The sequence below is a fragment of the Falco peregrinus genome, chromosome 7 (assembly GCF_023634155.1).
Source record: "Falco peregrinus isolate bFalPer1 chromosome 7, bFalPer1.pri, whole genome shotgun sequence".
Lineage (NCBI taxonomy): Eukaryota > Metazoa > Chordata > Aves > Falconiformes > Falconidae > Falco > Falco peregrinus.
In genome coordinates, this window is record NC_073727.1 from 87,009,487 (window position 1) to 87,036,927 (window position 27,441).

At 44.6% G+C, this 27,441-nt stretch overlaps 1 protein-coding gene across 3 annotated transcripts in view; it reads left to right on the top strand.

Annotated features, from left to right (window-relative positions):
* Window positions 1–27,441, top strand: part of ANKRD6 (ankyrin repeat domain 6) — a 102,679-nt gene that overhangs the window by 71,133 nt on the left and 4,105 nt on the right. For all 3 annotated transcript variants that reach the window (XM_055810742.1, XM_055810743.1, XM_055810744.1), the window contains 12 exons: window positions 5,059–5,157; window positions 13,368–13,466; window positions 14,026–14,124; window positions 17,665–17,763; window positions 18,815–18,913; window positions 20,687–20,785; window positions 21,021–21,098; window positions 21,905–22,009; window positions 22,262–22,399; window positions 22,762–22,938; window positions 25,049–25,201; window positions 25,797–25,910. In XM_055810742.1, coding sequence (XP_055666717.1) covers window positions 5,059–5,157; window positions 13,368–13,466; window positions 14,026–14,124; window positions 17,665–17,763; window positions 18,815–18,913; window positions 20,687–20,785; window positions 21,021–21,098; window positions 21,905–22,009; window positions 22,262–22,399; window positions 22,762–22,938; window positions 25,049–25,201; window positions 25,797–25,910 — 1,359 coding nt within the window. The remainder of the gene's footprint in view (window positions 1–5,058; window positions 5,158–13,367; window positions 13,467–14,025; window positions 14,125–17,664; window positions 17,764–18,814; window positions 18,914–20,686; window positions 20,786–21,020; window positions 21,099–21,904; window positions 22,010–22,261; window positions 22,400–22,761; window positions 22,939–25,048; window positions 25,202–25,796; window positions 25,911–27,441) is intronic.

The window sequence follows — 27,441 nt, forward strand, 5'->3', positions numbered from 1 at the left end:
TTTTGTTTGTTTGACTTATTTTTTGAACTAGTCATGTTGTGAACCTGCCATATGGCAACACTTTTGTAATGCTGGGGTACTTCTCTTCTCATCAAGATTTCAACTTCAGAGCATGTGGAGTTCTTTAAAAAGAAATTCTCTTTGTTTTCTTACTTTTTAAGTTCAGAAACAAAAAAAATAACTCTGTGACAAGACTTAGTTTTTGTTTTCAAGCTTTCAAATAAAACGTGGATAGACGTGTTTTTGTCTAAGTGCAGGATGGATGAATAAATAACAGTCCTTGTGCAGCACAAGAGCAGGGTGAGATGGAGAACTGAATCTACTTTCATAAAAGTATCTACAAATACATTAAACACAAGGAAAAATCACGTGGCTCATGGTGCTAAGGCTCCCCTGTATGGGTTTGGTTGCAGAGTGCATACATTGGCAGCTGCTCTAAAAAAATTCTGCTTTTAAATGGTATGTATCGACAGCTACCTGTCAATGTCTGGCAGTTAGAATACAGATTAAATACAAACAAACACGGTAACCTTGCATTTTACTGCTGAAATTCATGTGGCTGTTTACTGTGCTTGGCTGCAACCTGATATGCCCCATAGCTACAGCAGCGGGTCACAGTTGTTGGAAGTTGCAGTTTTAGTGTAATAGGTCCCATTTATTTTGTCAATAAGCCTGTGACATGAGAGCATTTGTATGATTTGTTGCCTGCTGAAGCAATTATTTACATTTGAATAGAAGTCCAAATTGCATATTTTTTATATGAATGACTGCTTTATTGGTTCATTAATCCCAAGTTGTAGCAGTCTCTCAATTGTATTTCTGTAATGACCCCCAAACCATTACAGGTCATATTTGGAAATGCTCACAAGCTTTTAAGTTGGTAATCTGCATGTTAAGCAGTGCCTGGCTTTAATGTTGTCTCCTTGCAGTGAGCATCTAGGAGGCTCTTCGTATATATTTCCTTTCCCGCTCGGACCTGTGCGTGCATTCAGATAAGCCCCCTCTTTGGTGCTGCAGTGGTGAGTGTGAAATGTCTTTATGGAGAAGACGCACAGAGGTAAATTTGTCTGTCATCTGCCTTCATCTCTTCTCCCCCTAGATATTTTAGGTAGGATGCATTGCTGTGAGAGAAAAACTTTGTGGGCTGTTGGTTTGACTTACAGATGTGAAGGCAAGAGCAGCTCTGACTGTTGCTGCTGGGGCTGGCAGCTGTGGCGTGGACCCTTTGAACATTTCTCTCCAAAGCCGGTTGTGCGCGAAGTTTGTCATCACAGTGTAAGGGGCAGACAGATTGCCCTGCGTCTCCCTCCTGGTCTGTTCTGGACTGGTGTGTGCAGGCCAGTGTCTACGTATGTTTGTGTGGGGAGGTGGGTGGGAGTGTTTTTCCAGGGTTTGTGTTGCCTGCACTGGAACACTGTCTAGCTGTACCGCTCACCTTTGCTCTCATTTTGATGTTACTGGGAAGAAAAAGAAAATCTGGCATTGCCAGTTCTTGCATGCTTATGATTAATCTTGAGGTGATCAGTGCTCTTCCGAGAGCTGGAGCCTTTAATCAGTGTAATGTGCTGGAGCTGATCCTCCTCCTCGTTCTCCCATCCTCGGTAGGGTCATGGTTTTCATTTATAGTGTCCCTTTGTAGGGGAGGAGCTCAAGGACTGCGTGTATGCAGTAGCTCTGGTCTCTGAAGGTCTGTTTCTAGGGGTCTCTGATAGGTGGGATACCTCAACCTATGCTTTTGGGTAGAGAATCTCAAAACACACAAGCGCTCTGGAATAAAAATAATCCTCTAGTCTTCTGTTTCAATAACTCAGTTTTTAGTTTTTCTTTTTAAACCTGAGTTTTGGGGTTCTGGCTGAAGTTTTTGAATGTTTGGAGATGATGATAGGGGAAATGCAGTTAACATGCATCTCTGTTGGCTGAGTGACAGGAACAGCCAGGCAACCCTTGCTGGAAGCTCTCCCTGGCCCCATGGTGGTCTCCACCAGCAAGTGCCCTCGTTTTCTCCAGCATCCGTCTCCTGTGGCTGGCCATGCGCTTGGGAGGCTGTCCAGCTATGGAGAGCTGGAGGCTGGTCCCACTGAAGGGAGAACTTTGTGCTCCCTGGGGCGAGGGCAGCCTCCTCCAGGAAAGCCTGTGCCCCAGGGCAGCTTTATTTTAAGGTAAGGCACCGAAAGGCAAGGCGGGTGAAGGCCACGTGATCTGGATCTTCTGCGGTTTTGCAGCCTTTTCTTGGGCTTGTACTCTGCCACCTGGCACGCTCTGTGTGGCAGTCGCCTGGGAGGTTGTTGGGTGTGGAAAACATATCCCTCACATTGAAATAGCCTCATACTCTACTTTCTTAATTTACTTTTAACACAGTACCTGTGGCTGCACATCTGCTTTTTTTCAGTGGTTAGAGGTAGTTATCTTACCAGAAAGTTTCCCTGCTGGGATATATTCATAGTTGACATTGTTTTCCTTTTAAAGTACATGAGCTGGCTTCAGTTGGGTTTGTTTGGGATTTTTTCTGCTCTATGCACAGATTGCAATAAATTGTCTTCATAATATATTAGTAACCTGTGGAGAAGTGAAATGCCCAGATTAGGTCATTTACTTATTTCCATTAAGTAATAGAAAAAGTCAGAACCCATAAGCCTAAATGTGCTGGAGCACATATTCATAGTCCAAACATATTGTTCATAGGCGGGAATGATTTGTCCATCTGGCTATCTGGCTTCCTTTTTCTTTTCCCCTTCTTTGTTTTTCATCTTTTCCCCTTCTTTTTCTCTTCCCACCCACCCCCTTGCTTTCCTCTCTCTTTTTTTTTTCTTTTTGCCCTCTTTCCCCATTCCCCCCCCCCCCCCCCCCCCGTCCCTTCTTTTTTCCTTTTTTTTTTTTTTCTCCCCACGTTACTTGGGAACATTTAATGTCTCCTGCTATTGAGTTACCTGGAACAGCGACATAGCCCCCGCTCTCCTCCAGGCTGATGGAGAAGGAAGAGTGCTCAGTGCATCTCGGTGCCTCTCACCGTAGGGGCAGGTGTTTAGGGACCTGTGGCCGGGTTGAGCGAGAAGCGCCCAGGCAGCAGGCTGGATGGCACCCGGGGGCAGTGGTGACGGCCAAAAGCAAGCCCTTCCCACACCTTCTGCAGGGCAGGAACGGAGGTTTCCCACGTGGGTATGAGCTGCTGCCACTAGCAGGAGACAACATTTGGTTTTTGCAAGATCTGCGTGTCAAGAATGAGTGAGGACTTTTCCCTTAGGTCTGGCCCTTCAGATCAATAGTGTAGGACAATTAATCAACGTTTAACTCTTTAGGAGCGTGGCACAACTAGTCAGTAGTGAGACATTTTGTCCCCAGCCATTCTGTGGATTTCAACACTGGTTTTCCTTCTTGCTCTGAAGAGGCTGAATTCCTGTGGCTTTACCAGCTATGCGGATATGGCATTTGTTATGTGAACACAATCCTGTCTTGAGCTTGGTTTTTTTATTTACTTGGAAGTTGCTTTCCCAACAGAGAAGTTGCTTAAAACCTCAGAGAGCTGATGGTTGCCTTCTGCTTACCTCAGGCCACTAGTATTCAGACAGCTCTTGAGGTGTTGGCTCCTTCTCTGGGTGACATATTAAGTCTGTTTATCTTCTTTGCAGGGTAAATCATTGGGTGGAAAAATACACAATGGCAGCGGTAATGAAGAAATAGATATATAATAGATAGAGGAGTGATGTAACTCTCCTTTATCACATAAAATGCCTAGTGGAGAAAACTGGATTCTTTGTGAAGCTACTCTGTGATTTTAGCAATGGCTGGAATCCTTTTTTCTTAGTTGTGATGAAATAAAATTTGCAATGAACAGTTTTAAGAGTCTTCCTGTTTAGCAGTTCTTAAGGTGCTTCACTCACTTTTCATGTTGATGCTTTGAGATTTTATAAATATGTGTATGTATTTTTATATGTTTATGTATGTATCTATAAATTTCCTAGAGCAAGAGTAAATTTTTGATTTTCTCTTATGAGCTTGCTTTTTCAGGTTGTGTGGTTAAATGTTTAGGGATTCGCTTGTTGCAGCTCTTCTCTGTTGTCCAGACTGCCTCTTACAATCTCTTCCCTCTTTGAGCCTCTTTTCACGTGGATTCTTATGCTTCTTTTAGAAGCAGCAGTTTATTCTGCTTTTCCTGAGATGTTTAATTTTAAATTCTGTCAAAGGATGATCAAATGGGACTCAGTTACAAGTAACTATAGTATTCCTCTTGTAATTTCACTTAGATTTTTGGAACCCATTTGTTGGGGAGGTGCCTTTTTTAAAAAAAAACCAACCTAATTTTACTGTAAGATTTCAATTTTTTTGGTTTTTTTCCCCTCCTAAAACCATACATCATGTATCCATCTCACTAATATGCCTTTTCTGTCCTTCTGTTATTAGGGAACTGTCCTTGATTACACCACGGATCGAATTTCCTCTGAATATTTATACTATTTCTTTCATGTGGGTTAGAACTTGGTAATGTTTGTTTAAAAATCAGCATTATCTAAAAAACCTGACAGATCTTTGGCAAAAAATGAGGTTGGTTGTTGTACACGTGAAGTCACTTGGAGTGACTACAAGCCTTCCATTTCTTTTAAGGGGAGCATACATCATACGCAACAGTCCAGTAATTTTTATTTCTATTGCAAAGATGGTACCCATTACAATATATGTATTAGCCTGCTCCTGCAACTTTGTCATACGGAGCGAAGTTGAAATCAGTTGACAATTCTGTGCTCCAGAGAGACAGAAACAAAAGGGACGTGAATTCTTTTTGGACACAAAGCCAGATCCAAGCTTGTAAGGAAGAATATAATGTCCCTTTTGTAGAGTGTCATCGAGATAAACTGAAATGTTGCAGAAGGGGGAGGAGGAGTTTTCAGCATACAAAAAACTAAGGTAAAGCGTTTGGCACACTAATATGTGTCAGTTGCTGCTATTGCAGGTTTCAGAGGGCAAGGTATGAACAGAAGAAAGAGGAAAATCAGATAAAATTCTGGTCAACTACCATGCATAAAAATTCATCTTAAGTTATTATTATTTTCTTCTCATTCATAGCATGGCCGGACCCCCCTGCACCTTGCTGCCCACAAGGGTCATCTCCACGTTGTCCAGGTTTTGTTGAAGGCAGGTTGTGACCTGGATATTCAGGATGATGTAAGTAGATACAACCTTCTTGCTTGGGGTGGAGGAGAAAAGGTAATTTGCAAATAACAGTAGGCTTTCACTTATTTGAAGTAGGATTAGATGAAAACAAAACCCGTCTCTCTATTTTCTAATTCAGAGATGTAAGCTATAATTTGGAGATGCAAAACTATATGGGAGACAATGTAAAATATGTTGTTTCAATGAATAGTTTGGTCCTCTTGCTCAAGCTGCAGAGCTTTATAAGAGCTGGTTGCATCAGGCGGGTATGAGTAAGAGTTACTGTATGCCACTTGGTGCAGAAATGAAATAAGAGTTCATTGTATTCTGTGGAAAACCACTGGAGGATGTCAGGTGGGGGACACAATCTGTTGTGATGTTTGCCTGAAGTGGGAGATGCTTTTTGTGTAGGCACATGCCACAGCGTGTAGAGCATTGAGCAGCTGCCCAGAGCACTGTGCAGCGTTGCAGGGAAATCGCCCTGCTGGCAGCCACACTCCATGTGGGGCCGGTTGCATCTGTGAGGCTGTCTTGTGGTGAAGCATACGCACACTGAAACCAGGTTTGAATTTAGCAAATGGTAGTTTGTTTTCATTTGGTAAAATATGCGAGTTGCTGGAATTTCTTGGTTTTCCGTAAGTAGTTCTAAAGACCAGGCTTTAAGGCACATTGGAGTGACTGGTAACGTGGTTTTAGTTACCTCACTCTGACGAACAAAGATGTAAACTTAAATGTGCAGCAGCAGTTGAATAACCATGACTTTTTCAGATGTGTTGCTAACTTCTGATAGCAAGCTGGAACAAATTTGAGGAAGGGTTGCTTTTATTCCCCCTGCAATAAATATGGTGAAGATTCTTCAAAGGACCTAGAAGTCCAAAGGCGGTTAGTAGAGGCACCTGTATGACTGTTAAAAGGACACTGGGAATGTCTAGGTGCCTTTTGAAAATCCCCTTAGGTGTTCGTTTGCATCTAGAGAGTCTTAAATACCTGTAGAAATTGGAAAACTGGTTTCCTTCTCTTCATGAGTAGCTGTTACCCTGTGAGATGTGAGCAGTCTGTCTGACAAGTTTAGAACTGGGGTACCAGTGCAGCCAGCTTTCGACTAAACTTGTTTTTCTAGAAAGAAACTTTGCTTCCTGTGCTCTTTATTCTTTCCCTGTGCCCATCTGTGAAATGGAGCAGATTTGCAAGCATAATGGGAGTATCAGTTTATTCAGATGTATCCTGAGTATGTTGTTTGACTTCTCCCAGCAAAAATGATTCATCAGGTATTTAAGACAAAATTGCAGGTACTTTACAAGTACAGTCAGTTTTCCTGAGAAAACCAAGTTACTGCTTTAAGAATGCAAGAGCTTCTACTGATCTGGTCAAATTGGGTTTGTGTGAAATCTGGGTTTTGAATAAGTCTGGGGTTTTTTTTAATTCTCTAGGAATAAAAACTAGGCTGTTTATACGTAAACGTGGTAGCCATAGTGGAAAAACAGTAAATCAGTGTTTGGCATCATTTCACTTTAGCAATGAGTCTTGCACTGTAGAAATATTCAGCTTGTAGAAGACCTACTTCACTTGCCTTGCAAGCTTCTGAGGGGCTTTGTTCATGACAATGGGATACTGCTTCTAAATGTGGTGACTAATCTGAACAGAGTAGATGCATGCTTGATTCACAGATACTGTTTCTTTAGAATGTATTTTGATTTTTAGCTCTGTATTTAGTACTAGTAATTTGGCTGGGGTTGAGGAGAGCCTCAGGAGATGCAGAGTCTCAGAGGGTGTGTTTGGATTTGTCTCAGAGGAGGAGGAAGGCTAAAACTCCAGTTGAAGATTTTTGCTTATGAAAGGTATTAACTAAAATATTTCTGCTTTCCTTTTACATAGGTCTTCAAAAAAGGTTCTCTATTTATGGTTTCTCCTTGTATAATTCATTTTTACACCTTATTTATGCCGCACAGAATATGTTTGTATTCTCTTTTAGTTGCAATCTATTGATTATGCCTTCGGTTACCTTTTTACTGTGCGCTTATTTGGCAGGGAAGGCGTCTTAGTTTCAAGCGTTGATTAACATCTGTACATTTCAGTGCTGTTTTTCAGGAATACAAATTTAGGTTCAGAGATTAAATTGTTCATGAGATTGGGGACTATCATATTTAATCGAACAGTAAATTACTTAGTTGATTTGTCTGTGGCATTGTTGTAATAAGACAAAAAACCCTCCAGGTTCTGAAAAGATGACCTATATTTTATTTTTCTAAATAACAGGAGAAACGTAAACATACTTTATTTTGGAGCTGACTCTCTTTAGCTAATCAACGAATGCAAGACTAACTTTTCATCTGCCACACGATAAGCAGAAACTTTAAAGTTGCTAGATGTCGTAGAGAGATTAAACCACTCGCTTCATGTTCTGCAGATACATTCTTTAAAACACAGTAAGAGCCGTAAGGATTAGTTGAAGAATGACCTCCAGTGGCCTGGAGTGGGATTATTATGAATTTCAACCAGTGGAGTCCAGCTCTGTAGAGTACGCCACCCCGGGAGCTAACTCTTTCCTTCTCCCTGCCAATCCTGAAAACTCTTACTGGGATGCCAGTGCCATCTCTGAATGGTCCATGAGTATCCATACAGCACACACCTCAGAAATAGTCAAGGAGAAAGTTGTCCCGGTGAAGGAAATCAAGGACGAAAAAGATAAGAGAAACCAGAAGAGAAGGGCTAGGAAGGAACCTAGAAGATCAGAAAGAGAGAAGGAGGTTAGAAATCTTGTTCATCAACCCTGCCTTGAGCTTGACATCTCCCCTGGCTGCATGCTGCGAAACATTGGTGTGGTGGTCTGGCATGACCGAGCTCTTCTGCGGTGCATGACTGCATGGCCGGCTGCGTGCTGGGCGCTCTGCGTCACCTTTCCTGCCCCCTGTGCACTTTCTGGGAATCTAACTGGGAAAACAAGCTGATTTAAAACAAAGGCCTGAGGCCCCAAAACTCCCTTTCTGGAAACTCCTGTTTAAGAAGCAGAAAATTAATTTCAAATGGAATTGAACCCGGAGTTCACAGTCATTTGTAGCTGAATGTAAATATGAAAAGTGATTTATTCCTGTACCCCCATTTCAGTCTCATTTAAACTGTCATTTGTTTCGTTTGTGATTATTTTGTCATGCCTTGATCACTTCTGCTGGTCGTGCATCGTCATTTATCTTTCAGAGTGAAGTTGTTCTTACTGTGTATCGTGGTGATTGCCCTTTTTTAGCAGAGGAGGAGGAGAGCAGCACAGAGCCATTGAGAAACACTGGGGCACGTTTGGTTGCCTTTGTTACAGCTGCTCCAGGATATCCACCTATGCTTGTATGCCCCTGCGAGTATTTAGCACTTGGAGATATTTTAACTTTAAAACATTTTGAACTTTATACCGTGGATTTAATGGTTTGATTTCATAGGGTAAGACTTTGCAAGTGTTTTTTGATACTTTGTGTCAGGATTGAAGGCATGAGGTTTTTGCTAGTTATTTTGGTGCAATTCTCCTGTAGCAAGACAGTTTGGTGATTTCTGCAAACATGGAGAGCCAGTGAGGAGGCAAAGTGTGACACTGGAGAGGGGCTTTAAAGGAGACTGTACAACTGATGGACGCTCTGGAGAATAGGAGCGTGCAGGAAAACAAGATATGGTGGTTCTAGTATTTTCTTTTTTAATCAGAGAAAGGAAAAAGCAACATGTATTACAAACTAATGTCAACCAAATCTCGTTAAATTTGGGCAGTGGAGTCTGTAACAGAGACCCCAATAACCCAGGACAGCAGGCAGGAGTACTAACACCTACCTGAAACCCTTTTGTAAGTTCCTTGTGTGTTTCCTTTCCCTTGGGGTGAAAGATGTAAAATAGATGCCTATCCAGTTCCCAGGGGCCTGGTCCCAGTGGTTGCATCCATGCTTTAAGTTTGTCAGCAAAGGAGGAGACTCCGGGAGGTAATTGCAAACACCCGGCGCCACCAGCCTAGCCAACACAGAAGCGCTAAAGGAAAAGGTAATGCCCAAATCCGTGGAGAAAGTCAAGATTTAGTTGTCTGCCTTTCTTCAGGACTCCCAGCCCGAAACCTTCTCCTGAAAGCAGGTGTTTAAGCTCTCTGTAAAAAACGTGGTTTCACCCTTCGGAAGCGTACCTGCTGGTGCTGGGCGTTGCTGTGCAGTAGCCTTGTTACAGGCAGAGCTCCCAGGGTGTGCAGTCCTGCGTCCTCTGCGCGGCGTGATGCAGTCTCCCATCCCAGTCTCCCATCATCTCCCGCTCTCTAGCCCAGTGAATACCAAGATTTTTCTTAAAACTTTCAACACGGCTGTGCTCTCACGGCAAGACAGGCCAGGTGAGTTCCATAACCTTTCGGCTGCTGAAGAAAAGCCAGTGGCCACCTCCTTCACCGGTCTCATTTCAAAGTTGCGCACCTGCAACTTGTGTGGAGCTTCTTCCTGCAAGCATGTGATGAGGGTGCTCACAGGGCAAGAGGGAGGAGGGGAGACGCCTGTGTCGGGAGGGGGTGTGCTACACGACAGCCTCCGCGGTGCCACCGTGTCTGTGGTGCCCTGTAGCAGCGTGCAAGCCGAGGTGCCTGGGGCGTTGGGGTGGGAACACCCGAGTTTGAGTTGCTTTCGTGGCTAAGCAGCAGCTGAGCATGGGGATTTGAGATGCATCGGTATAGACTTAAGTGCCTTAATTCTACCAAGCCTCACTTAAGCACCTAGGTGTCTTTTTGGCTTCAGGCCCACATCTGCACTCAGGCAGACTGTTGTTGCTGTCAAGGTCACGTTTGCATGGCACGGCACCGGAGTTATCTCTCTTCATTGCTGCTGAACTGCAGTGTGTTCCTAAGGCACAAATCACTTACAAATAAGATCATAAATTGTGCCCAACATAATAGTCTGGGCAGTTAATGTGCATTTACCAGTGTAATTGCTCTCTGAGCCTCTGGAACAGCCCCCTAATGCCTTGCTAAAGGCAGAACTCCGATGAGCGCTTTCAGAGACACTTATTTTAGCAATTAATAAAGATACATGAGTCAGTGATTACACTGTCTGAAAATTCACATTGTGAAAAAATAATAACTCATCTGTGTTCTCTGACTCCATAAGAGGCAAGAGAGGGGTTTGCTCCCCTGCTGATGGGGGGGCAGGACAGGCTGGAAGCGCAGGGGTGCAGGCAGTGTGGTCTGTAGGTGGGCTGCACCACCTGTGGCTGGGTTGCTCAGTGACTGACATGCAGAGGCCGTCACAGTCAGGTGGTTCAGCTTCCACAGCACCTCTAAGCAGTTGAAGGTTAATGTGTGTGCTGAGGTCCGAGGGGACAGTCAACCCGGTCCTGCCCTGCTGGCTGAGGGGGCCCTAGGGGTGGTAGGGACCTTCACCAGGACATTGATACCTGCCATCTCTTCACTGGGAGGTGCCTCAGTCCAGGTGAGGCAGGGTTTGAGAGATCCTTTGACACTCCCTGATACATGGATGAGGTATTTATTCACCCGGTCAAGGTGCTGGTTGGACCTTACTCTTAGATCCTTGGCTCTCCCTGTACTTGTGTAGGGAAGATGTCAGCACCAAAGCCCACACCTTGGGCAGGAGGCACCTGAGCCTGCCACCTGCGGGACCCGTGTCCCTTCATCTACCCAGGCTTCTGTTTTAGGGACCAGAATACAGTATGGGACAGAGCCCAGGCAAGGCTGAAGCTGTCCCAGTGCCGCCCTGCAGCCACAGTGAATGGCCCCCCAGCACATGGGCTGTGCTCCCGAGGAGACCTGCTCCTGCAGCAGTGAGGTGTGCTTCCTGCTTTCCAAATATGTGTTTGGTTTTAATTTAACTGAAATGCCATTAGAAGTAGCTGTCATACCGTCAGACCCCAAAACGTTGAATGGCCTTTGACCTCACCGCAATTACTGTGGTGGGATTGGGCTTATGACAAGAATAACCTTGATTTAAACTGGCCCAGCAAAAAGATTTTTAAGTATAAACTAAATCAAATAGAATCCATTCCTGCCCCCAGTTTGGTCTTCTGCACGATCAATTTTCTGGGCTGTTAAAAAGCAGCAACCATTGATCAAGCTTCATCTGTCGCAATGGCAGATGTCATCTTTTTTTAGTCTTTATTATAATAAAATCTTCTGTAGTTTTGCTGGTGCGGCAGTACCAGTTGGCAGGGATAGGTTGGCAGATTATCTTCCACTTCATGGGAGTCAGAATGACCTTTGCACTGTCCACACAACCCACTGCTGCAGCAGCAGTAGCTTGCCCGTCATCAGTACCGTGCGTTACCCAAAGAGGGTGTTAAAGTTTTGCCCAGCTTCTTGGCAAGCAGATTTCTTTATAGTGATAGTTACTGGAATCTGTCTGACACTTGCACTTGTGGGATGGTATAGTTTGGACATTTGCTGTAGTATTTTGGTTATCTTTAACTTTGCAAGAAATACAGAAATTTAGAGACATTGCAGTGCTGTCAGCTTTCCAAGACTGTTTTTCTAAAAGTCCCAGTTTCTGGAACCACTACTGTCTTTGTTCAAAATCTCTTAAAATACATTTCCAGTCTTGATAAGGACAAGAACAAAAGTAAGAGTATGTAACCTCTGGAGACAAAACATAGAAAGCAATTTTTTTTTTAAAAAAAAGCCTTCAACACAATTTTTTTAAATCAACTTCATGATTATAAGTCAACTTAATTATTTAGTGGTGGTAGGCATTACAGGGGTTACTGAAAGGTTGTGGTTGACAGTGCTTATTGTGCTCTTGTTTTTATAATAACTATTAATCAATTAGTAACAATTTTGGTGTCGTTGGCACAAAAGAACCCCACCAAGAGCAACTTTAAGTGAGTTGCTAATTGCCTTTGAGAACAAACTATTCAAATGATCCAGTTATCTAAAGACTTGTAGACTGCAGGACAGAAAATACAGAATTTCCTCTAGTTTTAGTATTTAATATAATCTCGTATTCTCTGATAAATATTTGTAGTAGAAAAATTTCCGATCTGTTTAGGACTAGCTTTCCTGCAAGCTTTTTTCCCTGAGGGTACAGCGCAGATGCCTGCCCTGCACGTGCTTTTGATGACCATTATCTAGATAAGCAGAAGTAGATTGGATTCTCAGTCTGTTTATTCATCCCCAAAAAAGGCTGCGCGCAGCTTTGAACTGTCTTTGTGCCTGGACCCAGGCTGTGCTTCAGCACTGCAGGTTCAAAGCAACTTCAAAGGAAAGCCAAGACAGGTTGTTGTGGCAGCAGTGAAGCGACTGCAACTCGTATTCCCGTCGGTCAGCGTCTCACATCCCTTACGTGCTGCTGCATAAATCCTCCTATTCCCCCTCTTTTATCCGGGTCTCACCAACATGCACATAAAAGTGTATAGATAACCCTGGATGGGCAGGGCCAGTAGTTTGTGTCTCTCTAGCTTTCAGTTTGTGGAAGGCTTGTAGAAAATTAATCTTGGGCTCTCTAGCTAAGCAAATGTGTCCAACAGTTGTTAGAGGGGAGATGGGTGGGCAGTCAGACAAGATGACCGCATCAGCATCATTTGAAAAGTTGGCCATGAAGGAAATAAACTGATGTAAGAAATTTGCTTGGTGCTGCTACATGGCAGGTCAATGAGCAACGTAAGTTGTTTGGACGTCAGGATCGCACAGTCGCTTGGATGAAATAAGTTGATGGTCTTGCAGTTGTGCTCCTCATCATAAGATTGCCTCCACTCTAGTCCTAATTGGTAAATTCATCAGAGGTGCTGAAGAGACCGATCTCATCTCATGCTCCTTATCCTAAGTAGGGCTGATGGAGCAATCAGAGCCAAAACGGGAGAGCCTCATCCAGTTAGTCTAAGTACTGGAGGATCATTATGATGAATTACGACAGCCTGTGATTCCCTTTAGTTCCCTACAGATACTGCTGATTGTTGGACATGTAGTGCCAAATCGTGTTACATTCACTGCCCCCTAATACTGCCGTATTTTTAGAACGCTTCAGCGCTGTGTATGGGGTTGTGATGACTTGCAAACTTCTGTAAACAGTTGGTTTGTAGCTCTCTGATACTTTCAATAACTTCATAAATCTTAGAAACTTTAATGATAGTTGTTTACGGGGACTGTTTTCAAACGCAGTTTGGATCTGAGCGGTACGTGTGTTGAAGGTGCAGGCCCCTGCGTGTGTCGTATGCGTTTGCGTTGAGTCAAAATGAGGTGGGAGTGGTACTGATGGCAAATCTGCTTCTTTTCGCAGGGGGATCAGACAGCATTGCACCGGGCTGCTGTCGTAGGGAACACCGATGTTATAGCAACTCTGATTCAAGAGGGGTGTGCTTTGGACAGACAAGACAAGGTAACAGGCGAAAGCAAAGCCCTGTGGGGTGGCAGCTTTGCCAGCCAGTAACGTTAAGGTCTCAGAGAGGAAGTTGTGGTTTATCCTCCTGAGTAAGTACTGGATGCTTTGAAAGTAATTTGAACAGTTACATTGAAAACAAAGCTGTACCATATCCTTAATATAAATGACTGTTACAGTTATTTCTTATATCAGGCTGGTAGTTTTTGGTTTAAGAGTGTCTTCTCAGCTCATTAACGGGGGAATTAAAGAAATTTACAATCTTGCTATGCTCTATGCAGAACACTGCAGTTTCTCTTGATTATCCCAGAAACTGAGAATGCTGGGCTGTAAATTTAGTTTGGGAGTAAATATAACTTAATTCCAAGTTCCAAACAAAAGGAATAACAATATTTTTACGCTCTTCTAAAAATAAAATAAAAAATAAGCTAGTAGGAAAGGAAAATGTTTTATTTTTCAAGTGAGCAGGTGGGGTATGCAGCTGCTGCGTTCTGATATGTAATACTACCGCGCGTGTGGACACAGCGCACTAACCCTCTCTTGTGTGTGTGCTCTCCAGGATGGGAACACCGCTCTTCATGAAGCGTGTTGGCATGGATTCAGTCAGTCTGCCAAAGTGCTCGTTAAAGCAGGAGCCAATGTTCTTGCCAAGAACAAGGTGAGACCCATGCAGGAGGAGCTTTCAGTTCCAGTGTAAGGTGGCAGATTCTCAGCACTGGAGATTTCTGGCCATGGCACTTCTCAGCGGGTGGGGAACCAGCTCTTAGTGGGATATTTTTTTTCTCTTCCTTTTCTGCATTTACTGCGCCTGGATGCTTCCGCCACAGGCATTAGGAAATTCATATTTTGATAGCTGACGCAGGAGGAACTCAATAGCACGTTGACGATACATTAATTACGGCTGAGGTGTGCTGCAATTCTTGTGGAAATCCCATGGTGCTTTAATTTATACCAAGCGGATTCATTGTGATTGGTGTGATTTAAAATGAAAACTAATTGTACTAATAGGAAAATGGCATTCAGAATCTTTTTTTTTTTTTTAAAAAAAAAAAAATTAAACAACCAAAGGAACGTAAGCCACAGAGGGGAAATAATAGTGTATCTTTTGTTACTAAGTTCTTCCTAATATACATTAGTGTAGGCTTTTACCAAAATCTTGTAATGAACCTGGATTATGTTCCTCTTGGTATTTATAATACCTTGAGAGCAGTTTAGAGGAGAGGATAACAAAGCAGGGAGTTTTAGTTCCACTCTAATTGTAATACCTGTGGGAAACTTCAATTCACTAATTCAAGAGTTAATGGAATAGTCTGGGAAATGGCAGTAGCAGCCTGTGGTGCGAGCTGAGTCCGGGTTTGGACCGATGGGTCAGCCAGATCGCACAGTTGGCACCGTGCCCTTTGTTAGAGGTGAGAGGGCTTTGGGATGGCTTTATGGGATCTCTGAGCGTTTTTTGGTAAACATGTCTCTAAAACTACAGCTGAAAGGGGCTAGTGAAGAAAAGGAAGAAAGGAGACAGCTGGCCAAGGACTAAGATTTTGAGTAAAAAGGCACGGTGCCTGGGCATAGTGTTTTGTATGTGCACGTGTATATGTGCAGTATATATACATATGTTTATACAAGCATGGTCACTTTGTGGTCTGTAATTGCATCATCTTTGATATTATTTTATTTGTCTTCCTTCTTTTATATTGTTCCAACTTCCAGGTTTTATTTTTGTAATGGTTTTTGCTGTAATGTTTACCTAGATTGGTATCAAAGGGACTTGGGCAACTTCCCATGCTTGACTTTATAGTCTTGTGAACCATGGTACTGCTATCCCTGGCTAGGCTTGCTATGCCTGTACGTGTACTGCTGTACAAAGGTGCGGGCTTAAGATGCAAGTGTGGTTATCCTGCATGCTTGGATGCCTCAGGGTATTAGAAGATTTAGCTTACAATACAGCGTATGTCAACAGGAGACAGCCTCTCTTGGAAAGCATGTGCACAGAATAGCTCAGCGGGGTTGACGTCTGAAACATGAGTGGCAGACTTTAATACTGCGTGAGCAGCTCCTGCGCTGCTCTTTGATGTCTTACCCACACAATCCTCTCCCTTTGCATTTCACTGTTTGGGTGTTTTTTAAGACAGGATCTTTTCTCAGGAGCTGCTGGAAAATGTGGGAATTGTGCCTGCTTGCACACACGCATGGGCTTTTACCCCTTTTGATTTCAAGAAAAATGAAGAGCCTAAGTCTGCTTAATCCCAAAATGGTTTCTCTGGTCTCTCAACATTTTATGTTACTCATGAAAAGGCATAATCTTTCTGACAGCTTTCCAGGCAGCCAGGGCTGAGTGCCATGTGCAGGAGCACCCTATGGGCTGTTGACTTACGCCTGGGCATCATGCAGTTTTGGCTGGATGGGACAGATACAGCCTGCTAGATTTGCCATATCCTGCTAAGCAGAAGAAGACGGGAGGGATTTGGCTCTATTTGCTGTAACTCCTGATTAATATCGCCTGAAACTGCTTGGGGAACGCTTGTATGGATGCACTTCTTGCAGCACAGCACCCCGAGAACAGTATAAAAAAGAGCAATGCAATTGAAGACAGCTTCTATATTAAGTGAAATGCAGAGGACAGATAGGAGACCTGGGATTTTAAAGGCAAGTCAGGCAGGCATTTGAAGAATGGGACAACACGTGGGTAAACCACCGGGGTAGCAGTATTCCTCCTGTGCAGCAATCACACTGGAATAGATCATTCCGTGAGATCGGTTGTGGCCGCCTTTTAGATCCTCCATCAGTCTGTACATTTCAGTGGAGGTTCAGTAGACCAGGGAGGACCCCCACATCAGTACAGCTCGGACCCGCTCTCCCTCTCACAGAAGGTGGTGAGAGATTTGTCGCCCCTTGGGAGATGAGCCAGATGAGCCTGATTTGCGAGCCCTGACCCTAGGCACCGGCTCCGTGACTTCTTCCACCACTGAGGTCCTCACCTCACAGCACCTCACCCGTCACCTGCTGCACAGGACCTCTCTGCCTTCCCACCAGGGCTGACCTTCCAAACAGCAAATGATAAAGACATTGCAGAGGCTTTTCTGGATAAACCCAGGAGGGAAAAAATTGATGCTTAAAGTGCAATTTAGCTGAGAAAGAAAATCATGTCTGCCGTAGCCACTGTAGCTGCCACAGTAAGCCCCAGCTACATTCAGGCCTGAAAGAGCCTGTAATGTGGAAATGCAGACCAAAGACCACACCAAGAGTTGGCCTTTTGTAATTCAAACCCTGCAGCTTTGATCGGTGTGTTGAAAGCACAGGGAACAAAGTAAAGGACATAATGAAGGTGAACTGGCAGCCTAGTAAATGCGGAAACCCGTTTTACTTGAGCTGGTTTAATTTCTAGCTCCCAATAGCCAAAACCCCCAAACATTTTCAGGCCAACAGAAGCCAAATGCTGCCAGAAAAACTCGTCAGACCAATAAAATCATTCAGTGTTAGAAAGACAATACACAAACAAACTCTTCTTTGATTTCTGTCTGTAAAAACTGTAAGTTTACTTCTTTCAGGAACCTTAGCGTGTGGTTCTTTGGGGTTTGGGTTGCTTTTTTTGCCTCTTCTCATCTTGGCTGGAGACTGGCCTGCTTTCTCAACATTGAAGCTTCCCGATAGCTTAAAATCTGCATCCTGCCCTGTGAAAGCACCTACAGACCCAGCCAGACTTGGAGCTGGTTCGTGTTAGAGCTGTAAGGAAACAGACGTTACTGTGACCCCGTCTGCCTAACACCTTGCAGCAGTCACGGCTGGCTTTACTTGAGATCAGAGATGCTGTGCCATGGCAGCATGATTCTTTGTGTGTGTGCACGGGGGAAACCCGAAACACAGGAGTTATTTCTTTAAATGAAATATTTGATAGTGCTGTTTGATATTAAGGAACAAGGCAGTTTCTAGAGTCTTTGCTTCCTGCAAACAGATTTGACTAACACAGATATCGTTAGACTGTCCAGTTTCTCCCTTTACTATATCCCAGATAAATAATTTTAATGATGAAGAGGGTACTTCAGTCTCCACGTTCATTCAGCTCATATCTTTGGGAAAATAACAGCGACAGTTTCCCACTCCTGGGTGGATCTTCTAGCGGGAAGACCTGTGAGGCTTTATTTTTTAACGCTTATGTCCAATTTCTAAATACAGCTTTTATATTTTACTGTATTCCTCTAAGGCAGGTAACACACCTCTTCACCTGGCTTGCCAGAACAGCCATTCCCAGAGTACTCGTGTTTTGTTGCTTGGAGGATCTCGAGCAGACCTCAAAAATAATGTGAGTTTTGAAAAGAACGTGTTATTTTTTTTCTGGGCCTTTGTTTTAGTTATATTGCTTCAAGTTGTAGAAATACTCAGAAATGCTTTACGCTGTGGTTTTTATTATATATGCTATTGAAGAAGCCCACTAACGAGCCGTTGTATACATCATGTACAGGAATGCTTTTGATAGGACTGAGCGATGCACTACTTGTACCCATCTCTTAAGCAGGGATGGAAGAAGCCAAAGAGGGTTTTGCTGTTGCACAGACTGAGGCAGCTGGTCCTTTCCTGCTTTTTGGGGTCCTGATGGCCCGACCCATACGCTGTCGTGCAATTCTGCAAAAGGGCTTCTCTCTCAAAAAGGTGGAAAGCTTAAAGGGGTTTTATGCCAGAGTGGTGAAAGTCCCTGTGCTCGCTGAGACGGATAATACATACTGTGCACTGGTCTGTCAAATTAGGTAGATTCAAGGTGACTTCAATTTCAGACAGCTTTCTTCCTATTGTATAATGATTCCGGCATGACAAAGGAAAAAAAAATATCTACAAAAGGAAGCCAGATGTTTTTGTCCCTGCTCGACAACAAGGTGGGCAGAGGCACACAGAAATGGAAACCCGTGGGGCTCTGCTCCCAGCTGCCAGTCCCAGCTGCGCATGTGCCACCCCTGGTGGGGACGCTGCTCTGGCCCACACTCCTCATGTTTGCTTCATTATGTGCAACACCGAGTTGAGTTTCCAAATCACACTGGTTTGTGGTTCAGAACAGATTTAACAGAAAAATGTAAATCAGGTTTTGTAGTGCAGTAAACCAGCATTTTTTAATTCCAGTATTTCCTGTCAGTGGTTAAAGAATTCGTACCCCCACCTTGCCTGACCCCAGCTCTTGCTGCACCTTCCCACCCGTGACAGTAGATTCTGTACTGCAGAGAAGACAGCGTTGCTGTTCAGTGGGGGGGTGTGGCAGTTACTGCCCTTTTTGGTTTAATGGGGTTATTTCATCCCTGAACACCATGACAAGCACAAGCTTTCTTACTGCGATTCAATGCTCAGAGCTTTGTTTCTGTTTGCAGGCAGGAGATACCTGTCTGCATGTTGCTGCTCGTTATAATCACTTGCCCATCATTAGGGTGCTGCTCAGTGCTTTCTGTTCTGTCCATGAAAAGAACCAGGTCAGTGCATGAACCTCATTGCGACTCTGTGCCCTTTGCATACAGCTAGTTGTTGGGAAGAGGGATTCCTACCAAAGTAATCCCGCTTCACTCTGTGTCACTGTACCGCCATATGCCTAAGCTTTTAGGAATAGCCTTAAAGTAACCGCATATGAGGGCGTTTATTATTTTGCCATCGCATTTGCATCATTTCTTTAGAGCATTGCCTTTTTGTGAGGTTCTGCAATGGTGTGTTGGTGTAAAGGGGGGTTTGGAACGGGGGTGGTAGCATAGGGTTAGGAGTTGGTGCTCCTGGGTCGTTACCAGTTCTGTGCAGAATGAGACTGGGCGAGAGACCCGTTTTATGGGGGCCCATTTTCTCCACCGTAACAAGGATTTAATGATCCTACAGCCATTACAGAGACATTGTGAAGCAGAACTCACTCATGTTCAGGTGCTACAAAAGCGCAGATTCCTCTGGAATACTTTACTTTGCTGCATTTTGCAGTAGGGGGAATTGAAAGGATGTAAGTGAAGAAAAAGTATGCTTTAAATTCAAAGCAATGATTAGTCTAACCTAGCATTAATCATCCATAGCTGTTTTATAGAGAAGTAATTGATTGCTGTATCTATAGCGTAGCCTAATTGGGTGGTAGAAGGGAATGGATTTAGTACAGTAAAGTGTGTTAAATCTGCTAAATAAACAGATTATGTGGTGCTTAACCACATTGTCTCGTATTCCTGGGAAATTTTCCACATGTAGTTGAGGATCATAAAGATGTTTTCTGATCTGTGCATTTAATCTTTTGTCTTAGATATGAGATACTACAACAAACAAAATGGGTTTCAGCATGTTAAATTTACTATGTAATTTTATTTGGAAATGAGTTTTTTAACTTACAAAATGAGCTACTGAATATTAAGATTAACTGGTGTGAATCTGGCCCAGAGAGACATTCCACTCCTTCACTCCCCAGCACTACCCTGAGTTGTTCCATATTTGCACATATAATGATTTTATTTATGAATATGCCTCATCCAAGTTCGCAACGAGCAATAGATACTCACTAGTCTCAAGGAGATCTAATTTTCTGAAGGCAAAGGGGACAGGAGGGCGTTATATACACGTGTCCAGTCTCCCTCGAGCAGCTGCTGGCTCTGTTACCAGTGCCTAAATCTGATCACAGCTGTCTTCACCACACTGCACCGGGACAAGGACAGAACACTGTGTTAGTGCTGGACCTGGATTGTCTCCTGGCTTTGGTCCAAAACTTGTTTTTCTTGAGGAATCTCACGAAGAGAACACCAGCCATCTCGCTGCTGGTACTTACCTGGTTCTTTCCGAGTAATGCGATACGTGACCACCTGTGCACCAAATAATCAAACCTGCAAAAACAAAAAAAAAAAAAAAAAAAAAAAAAAGAAAAAAAAAAAGAAAGGAGGTTTTGGTGGGAAAACTGATTCTGCCCTCAGATGTCGTACCCATTTGCTGGTGTTAGAGCTGAGCTGTCTCTAATAAGCGGCATTGTGTGTCACTTGGTTTAGTTAAACCAGGTCACCAGAACCCCAGCTGCATTTCTCAAAACAAGGCTGAAGTAGGTCCTTGCCCCCTCCTGTCCCCATCTTTCCTCCCAGCTCTGCGTTTTTTTAATTGACCAGGCCTTATTCAAGCTTAGCTGTTGCATCAGTGTTGGTCTTTTGACCTCTTGAGTATCTTCTAGGAAGGCGTGTTTTCTGCAGGGTGAGGCCCAAGGACTTGTGTTACACGGTTGTTTTCTGCTTTCTGACTTGCAGGCAGGGGATACTGCGCTCCATGTAGCTGCTGCTCTGAATCACAGGAAGGTGGTTAAGCTGCTGCTGGAGGCAGGGGCTGATGCATCCGTTGTCAACAATGTAAGCAGGACGTGGAGTTTCTCTGGTATCTGGTATTAACGCAGGCCCCCTTCAACGCTCTTCATATCGTTGGTAGGAAATATTTGGGTGTTAGAGTTGAATTAAATCTGGGTAAATGAGAGCAGCTGGTCACTTTACTCTTGTGCACAGAGCATGTACTAACCTTGGGTGGAGAAATTCCACTTTTCTAGTAGCTTGTGTTTTGAAGGAAATGGTGTTTTCTTTTTGCTCTCAGGCAGGTCAGACCCCTCTAGAGGTTGCCAGACAGCACAATAACCCTGAGGTTGCGCTTCTCCTGACTAAAGCGTCACAGGTATCTTACAAACCCCTCCCCAACACACACATACCCATGGAGCTGAGGCCAGTCAACCTCGGGAGGCTACATCCCCTGGTCCTTAATCTTCTGCTGTGGAAGGTGCCTACATTTCTGCTGGCGTTGTGTGCTGGCCTCAGGTCTGTGGATGTGGAGCCTTTCACCCCCACGCCTAGCACGGTGTCTGGATTAAGCCCCAGCATTAAGCAGGCGCTGTGAGTGGTGCCGCTGTCCTGACCAGCAGAGGATGGAGTGGCCAGAGGCACTTGTTCCCTGCAGTGATTAGAAAGCTGCCTTGTACCCAGAATGTTCCTGGGTTGTGTCACTCTGGTACCTGCCTCAGACACATCCCATCCCCGGGATGGTTGCTCCCACTGGAAGATGCTTTGCAATGGGGACAAAACGTCCTGTTTATATTCTGCTGCTGTGTGTGAAATGCTGTAAATGCTCTTCAGCCCAGAAGGCACGTGGGAGGGCTCTGTATCGGGGTGTGATCCCTGGCCTGTTCCTCTTGGTCACCTCTGTGTGAGAGGGGCTGGGCTGGGCTTGGCAACCAGCCTGAGGACACAGGAGGAGGCGCTCACCCTCCCAGGGTGCAGCAGAGTGCCCCGGCAGGCTCAGCTCGGTGGCGGTGGTGTGTTTTCGTGGCTATAAACACCCACGTTGTGCTTGGCCCATCAGCCTCCATCTGGCAGCACGCCCTCCTTTATCCATTGCCATGGAGGTGAAAAAGGTCTGCCCTGTTACTTGGCTTCTGTGGTAGGAAGAGTGTGACATCGCTGCGTAACAGTGTGGTCTGCCTTCAGGTCTCGCGTTTTAACCGTGGAAGAAGCCTGAGGAAGAGGAGAGAGAGACTGAAGGAGGAAAGGCGAGCTCAGTCAGTACCACGGGATGAAGTGGTACAGAGCAAGGTACAACCCAGCGTTACCAGCCGCGTCTGCTGCGGGGAGGGAGCGCAAATAAAACCCATTGGGACCGTATCTTTGGAGCCATCACTTGTGCATGACCACGGCAGCTGTCTGAGGCAATCTGTCATGCTTTGCTGGTACAGAGTTGCCCACTCACATGTGCACAGCAGCTTAAAAAAACTGGGGAAGTGAAGAAAAGGTGCCTTTTCCCCATCTCTGCCACTGCTCTGACCTCCCTGTCTTTGCTTCAAGCAGGGCAGCGTCTCAGCTGCTGATGACACACTGAGCAGCGACCAGCCACCGCAGAGGAAGAGCGATCTGAAGGATGAACCGCGGTTGAACTCACCAGATCCCAAAGGAAAGAAGAGCAAAAAGAAAAAGCCAAAGGAAAAGGTATATCAGTAGATTTAAAATGGTAAGAGAGAGAAGGATAGTTACTGAGCAATAGTACAGGTGTCCCTTCAGCGCATCGGCGAATCAGGGCAGCAGCCTCACCATGCCCATGGGGCAGAGCTAGTCTTCAGGCAGAACCCATTGCTGGTGGGGAAATTCTGCTGCAGAGGGTCACGTGAACCAGAATTGTACAGAAATTGCATTATTGTGCAGACAGACACCAAGCTTGTGGCCAGCCACTGCAGCTGGACTGCTGTTTTAATCAGCTTTTTGCTGTAATTGTCACGATGGATGTCCCGTTCCCCTCAGGAACAGTTTACCAAGAGGCTCACAAATAGGGGGAAATGTTGTATTTTGTGCAGGTTTCAGCACTCTCGGACCCCATCTCCCCAGCCGATCAGCAGCCGCTCCCTCGGCCTCAGCAAAATGTGCCCAAGCGCAGAAGTAAACATCACTGCTCCTCTCCCCCCCCGCCCCACGAGGTCCGAGCCTACCAGCTGTACACACTGTACCGAGGGAAGGACGGGAAGGTGATGCAGGTGAGCGGGAAGGCGATGCAGGTGAGCGGGAAGGCGATGCAGGTGAGCGGGAAGGCGATGCAGGTGAGCGGGAAGGTGATGCAGGTGAGCGGGAAGGCGATGCAGGTGAGCGGGAAGGCGATGCAGGTGAGCGGGAAGGCGATGCAGGTGAGCTGCCCCCGGGCAGGGTTGCCCCGGGGATAGAAAGTCCGTTTGATTAACTCACTCTGGGTGGTATGAAGTGATGGCTGCGGGTTTGTTTTCCTGGTTTGGGCTTCAGCTGCATTTTGGCCTGAAGTCTGATGAACAGTAGGCTGGTTTTGTGGATGTTAAACGTGACATGCTTAACTAGTTTTGATCTACAAATGATTTCCTGTTTGGATGTAAGGTGGGAACTGCGATTGGAAATGACACTGGAATGTTTATGATACGCTTTGAAACATTAAGATTTGTGACAGGAAATTCAAAGCGCTTTTCTAAGGAGAAAAAGTGAAAGCAGCGTGGCAGCACTGAAGCTTGCTACCTAAGCCAAGAGCTTGAGTACACTCAATAGGTTTTGTTTCAATTCTTTCTGTTTATTGCAACATGTCCTTGGGGATTCAAGGAGGCAGGAGCTGTACAGAAACTTGGAGTTGGCAGCTGGTGTACATTTATTCCAGTTTAGAGGCTGGTATTTTAGTCATTTCATTCTGCAAGTATTTACCAGTACACATTTATAAAAAGCATAAAACCGGTCAGCAAGTTACCCTGTAGACATTATAAATGTCTGTATTGTTGTTTTCTGAATACTGCCCTCCTGTACCTCTGGGAGGTCAGTCCTTTCATTTCCTTAGCTTCTCACATGCATCTACCCGCTCTCCTCAGCCCCTCGCTGTCAGGAAAATCCAGATGATTATAAAATAAAATAGTAGAAATTCAGCAGATGCTGAAGATCACTCAAGTCAGACTTCAGAGATTTTACTGGCCGTATTTTCCAGCATCTCCCTGTACAACACTTGGGAAATTTCCAGACAGGGGCACTGTGGCATTATCCTAACAGCAGACACCAGAAAGGATGGAGGAGCTTTCATATGTTAAAAGGAGTATCTCCCTGCCCCTAGGATCCGATGGTAGGAGCTTGGGCCAGGGGGAAGGACTTGGGGAGCAGGAAGAAGGTGCAGAGAGCAGACAGGATTTGTATACAAACCTAACCTATTCGCGAGGATTAGCGTAATAGAGCTAGACTCTCGTTCCTCCCCTTCTTTTTTCCTCTCTTTCTTCTTTGATGCCCTCAGGCCCTGAATAGCAAACAGAATTTAAGTACCTGTATTTCTGAAGCTTTCTTTAGTGCTTAGCAAACCACCTGCCTTGCCCTGCCATGGGAATAACATAACCCCCAATTTGTCAGGGCCTAAAGAGAGAGGGAGGCTCCTCTGCAGCCAGATTCAGAGCAGCCCCTGCGGGTTCCTGACTCACCCCCTGAAGGAGCCAGCCTTGCCTGTGGGCAGCAGTGGAAGCCGATGAGGGTTAGCTGTCCTTGCTCAAGGGAGCCTTTGGTGACCACCTCCCTGAGAGATTTAAACGTGGTCGGTGCGGCTCCCCTTGCAGAGGAGCCTGGACACGGTGTCATGCCAGTCCAAGGATGGCAGCGGTGTGCACAGAAGACAAGGGGCAGCTGAAGGCCAGCAGGAGCTGTGGGACCTTGACATAGAGTACAAAATAATAAAAAAAAAGCGCTAATTATTGGCATTAGGTTAAAATACAACCGCCCCCAAACCCACCCAGATACACGTCAGGGATTTTTTGTACAATTCAGAATGACAGCGGGGGGGGTATAGGCCTGTAACACGGTACCCTCACACGCACACAGTGCCACCGCGTACGTGATCTGAGCGCACCGCTGGTGGCCGCAGTGGAACCGGCACTCCGTGCGTTAGGATGCATCCATATAAATCAGATCAATCCTTTTCTAGTCTCGCTGCTTTTCCAACTAAGCGCCTGTTTACTGAGCTACGGTAAGACGTTATCAGGAGGGTGAGATACAGTACATGGTACAGAGGAGCCCAAGACTGACTCAAGAAAGCTGTGATAATGTTCCAGGTGTGCTAAGGGAACAGTGGGATGTAGCAAGTAAATGTATTACTCCTTTCAGGCACCGATAAATGGATGTCGTTGTGAGCCCCTGATAAATAAACTGGAGAATCAGCTGGAGGCAACGGTGGAAGAGATAAAAGCTGAATTTGGGACAGTACAAGACAAGATGAATGTTAAGCTGGGCCAGATGGAAAGCAAAACTCAGCATCAAGTAAGAATATGACCCTGAGGTCTGCTTGTCCGTATGACTACAAGAAACATACTGTAAGCTTAATGAATGTTTCCATTGCCATGATTCGTTTATTGGTTCTTGTGTTGTAAAAATGAACCTGAGAGCTAATACTCAAGACCAGGGAACTGTGACATTCCACAGGGATCTAATGTTGCAAACTAGAGTTTTGCAAAAAACACTTTATAAAGTGTTAGGGCCTCAAGCAGTTTAGATTTATTGTCTAAAGAAGCACTGGAAGCCACTTAAGAGGGAAACTTAAAAGTCAGAAGGCAGTTCTGCAGCTGGTTGGTTCATAATTGTAAAAATCCCTCTTGCTGAATTCTGTTTGCACTGAGATCCAAAATAGTCTAAATTATTTTTTAATTGTTGTTCATTGATAATTTTGTGACTGAACCTTTTTGCAAACTACACCTAGTTGTAGTTGGCAGCATTCCTAGAAATGAAGACTGAAAAACAGCCTGTACTTGTGACTTACCAGGTTCACAGGTGGGGGGTTTATTTGCTGTTTAACATGATCATCTCAGCTAAATTGTTTTTTGGTTTTTTTTTTTTTTTTTTCTTTTTTCCCCCACAGCTCCGTGTTTTAGACAAGCTTATGGCTGAGCGGCTGTCCGCAGAGAGAACAGAGTGCCTTCACCGCCTGCAACAGCACACTGAGCTGGAAAAAAATGAGGGGGAGAAACGGCAGGTAGGGCTTGAAAGAGCTACTCCCTGTTAGCTCCGATGGATCACCTCACGAGTTTCATTCCAGCAGGCAGAGAGAATATTGGAGATTTATCTCATCTGTTGAAACAGGCAAAAGAGTTTCAAAACCCACATTATTCCTATCCACCACCTTAATATCTAAACCAAATTTATACAGCTTTTACATTAGAAATGGGGAATGTGAAATCCAGTCCCACTGTCATAGTTTAATTTGGTGGGTCTGAAGCAAGACCTGTAACATAGGTATTTTTTTCGTATAACATAGTGCTTTGCAAAACTTCCTACTACTAAATTTTTAACAGTTGTACTTTCAGCTTTTGCTTCATTAAAGGACGTCTGCAGGAACATCTGCAAACAGTAACAAAGGCCAAGATCTGTGGTGTTCCTTTTAGTTCTCATCCATGTGACCGTGTGCCCTGGGAATCTCTCCCTTCTGTGTTTGATCTTTTTTCCCCTCATGCATTAAGAGGCTTCAGTTCTTCCCTCTGACTTTGGCAACAGCGCACTACCTCCAAGTTGTGTGTTACTGCAAATAGGCAAGTTCTTTTTGTATGCTTGTTTAACCAGCACTACAAGAATAACTGTTCCTGTAGAGATCCAGCTCTTGCCCTTCTAGCTTCTGCAAAAACTTACCACTAAAACATACAAGAAACTTGTGTTTCTGCACTCACACAGGTAAATATAAAACACAATTATTTTTCTCATTATTGGTATTCTTCTAAGAGTTGAGAAATACACTTTGTGCTAGTAAAATGTCACTACTTTTTAAAAGACCATTCCAAATCTTGTGTTAAATTGGCAGCTGTGATAATCCTAGCATAAACTACCAATCAAGATACTTCAGTCTGCCATCTGCAAAACACTTCGCTCCAAAAGGAAGTACTTACCAAACTAAGGCAGCGTTAGTTTTTATTTCATAATAGGAGACAGTATTGTATTGGCTTCTGAACGCCTAGGCTTGTGCTCCATCTCCTTGTAATCTCTGTTTAAGAAATGAGATACTGGAGTGACAGGTCAGGTGAACTGCTGAAATTTCATTAAGTGCTATCAGCTGTTCCTGTTGTGTCGTGTCTAATTGAAGCTACTGGAAAACCCGAGCTGGGCCTTACTAAATGCACGGACTAAGCGTCCATGGGCATAGGAGGGCCTGACCTGAATTCGTGATGCTGTATGAGTAAGAGGGTAAAAGAGCTACTCATATTTTAAATGGTTACTGGTAAATGCCTCCGCAGCTGACACTTACTAAGCACCTTTGTAATTTGAAAGTGGTTAGTAATTTGTCATTTGGCGTGGGACTCATCTTTGTCGCTGAATGACCAGAGAAGCAGAGGTTGGCAATGGTATAAAGCTGTACCCCAGAAGTGTTTAATTTGACTCTTAAAAAATGGCAGTTTTGGCCACATGTGATGTTCCTTGCACTTAGAAAGTACCACTGACTGTACGATCGAACAAGTCATCCCTGATCCAGATGACTTACGGTCGCACCTTCAAACTAAGAGGTGGTAGCTTGGACT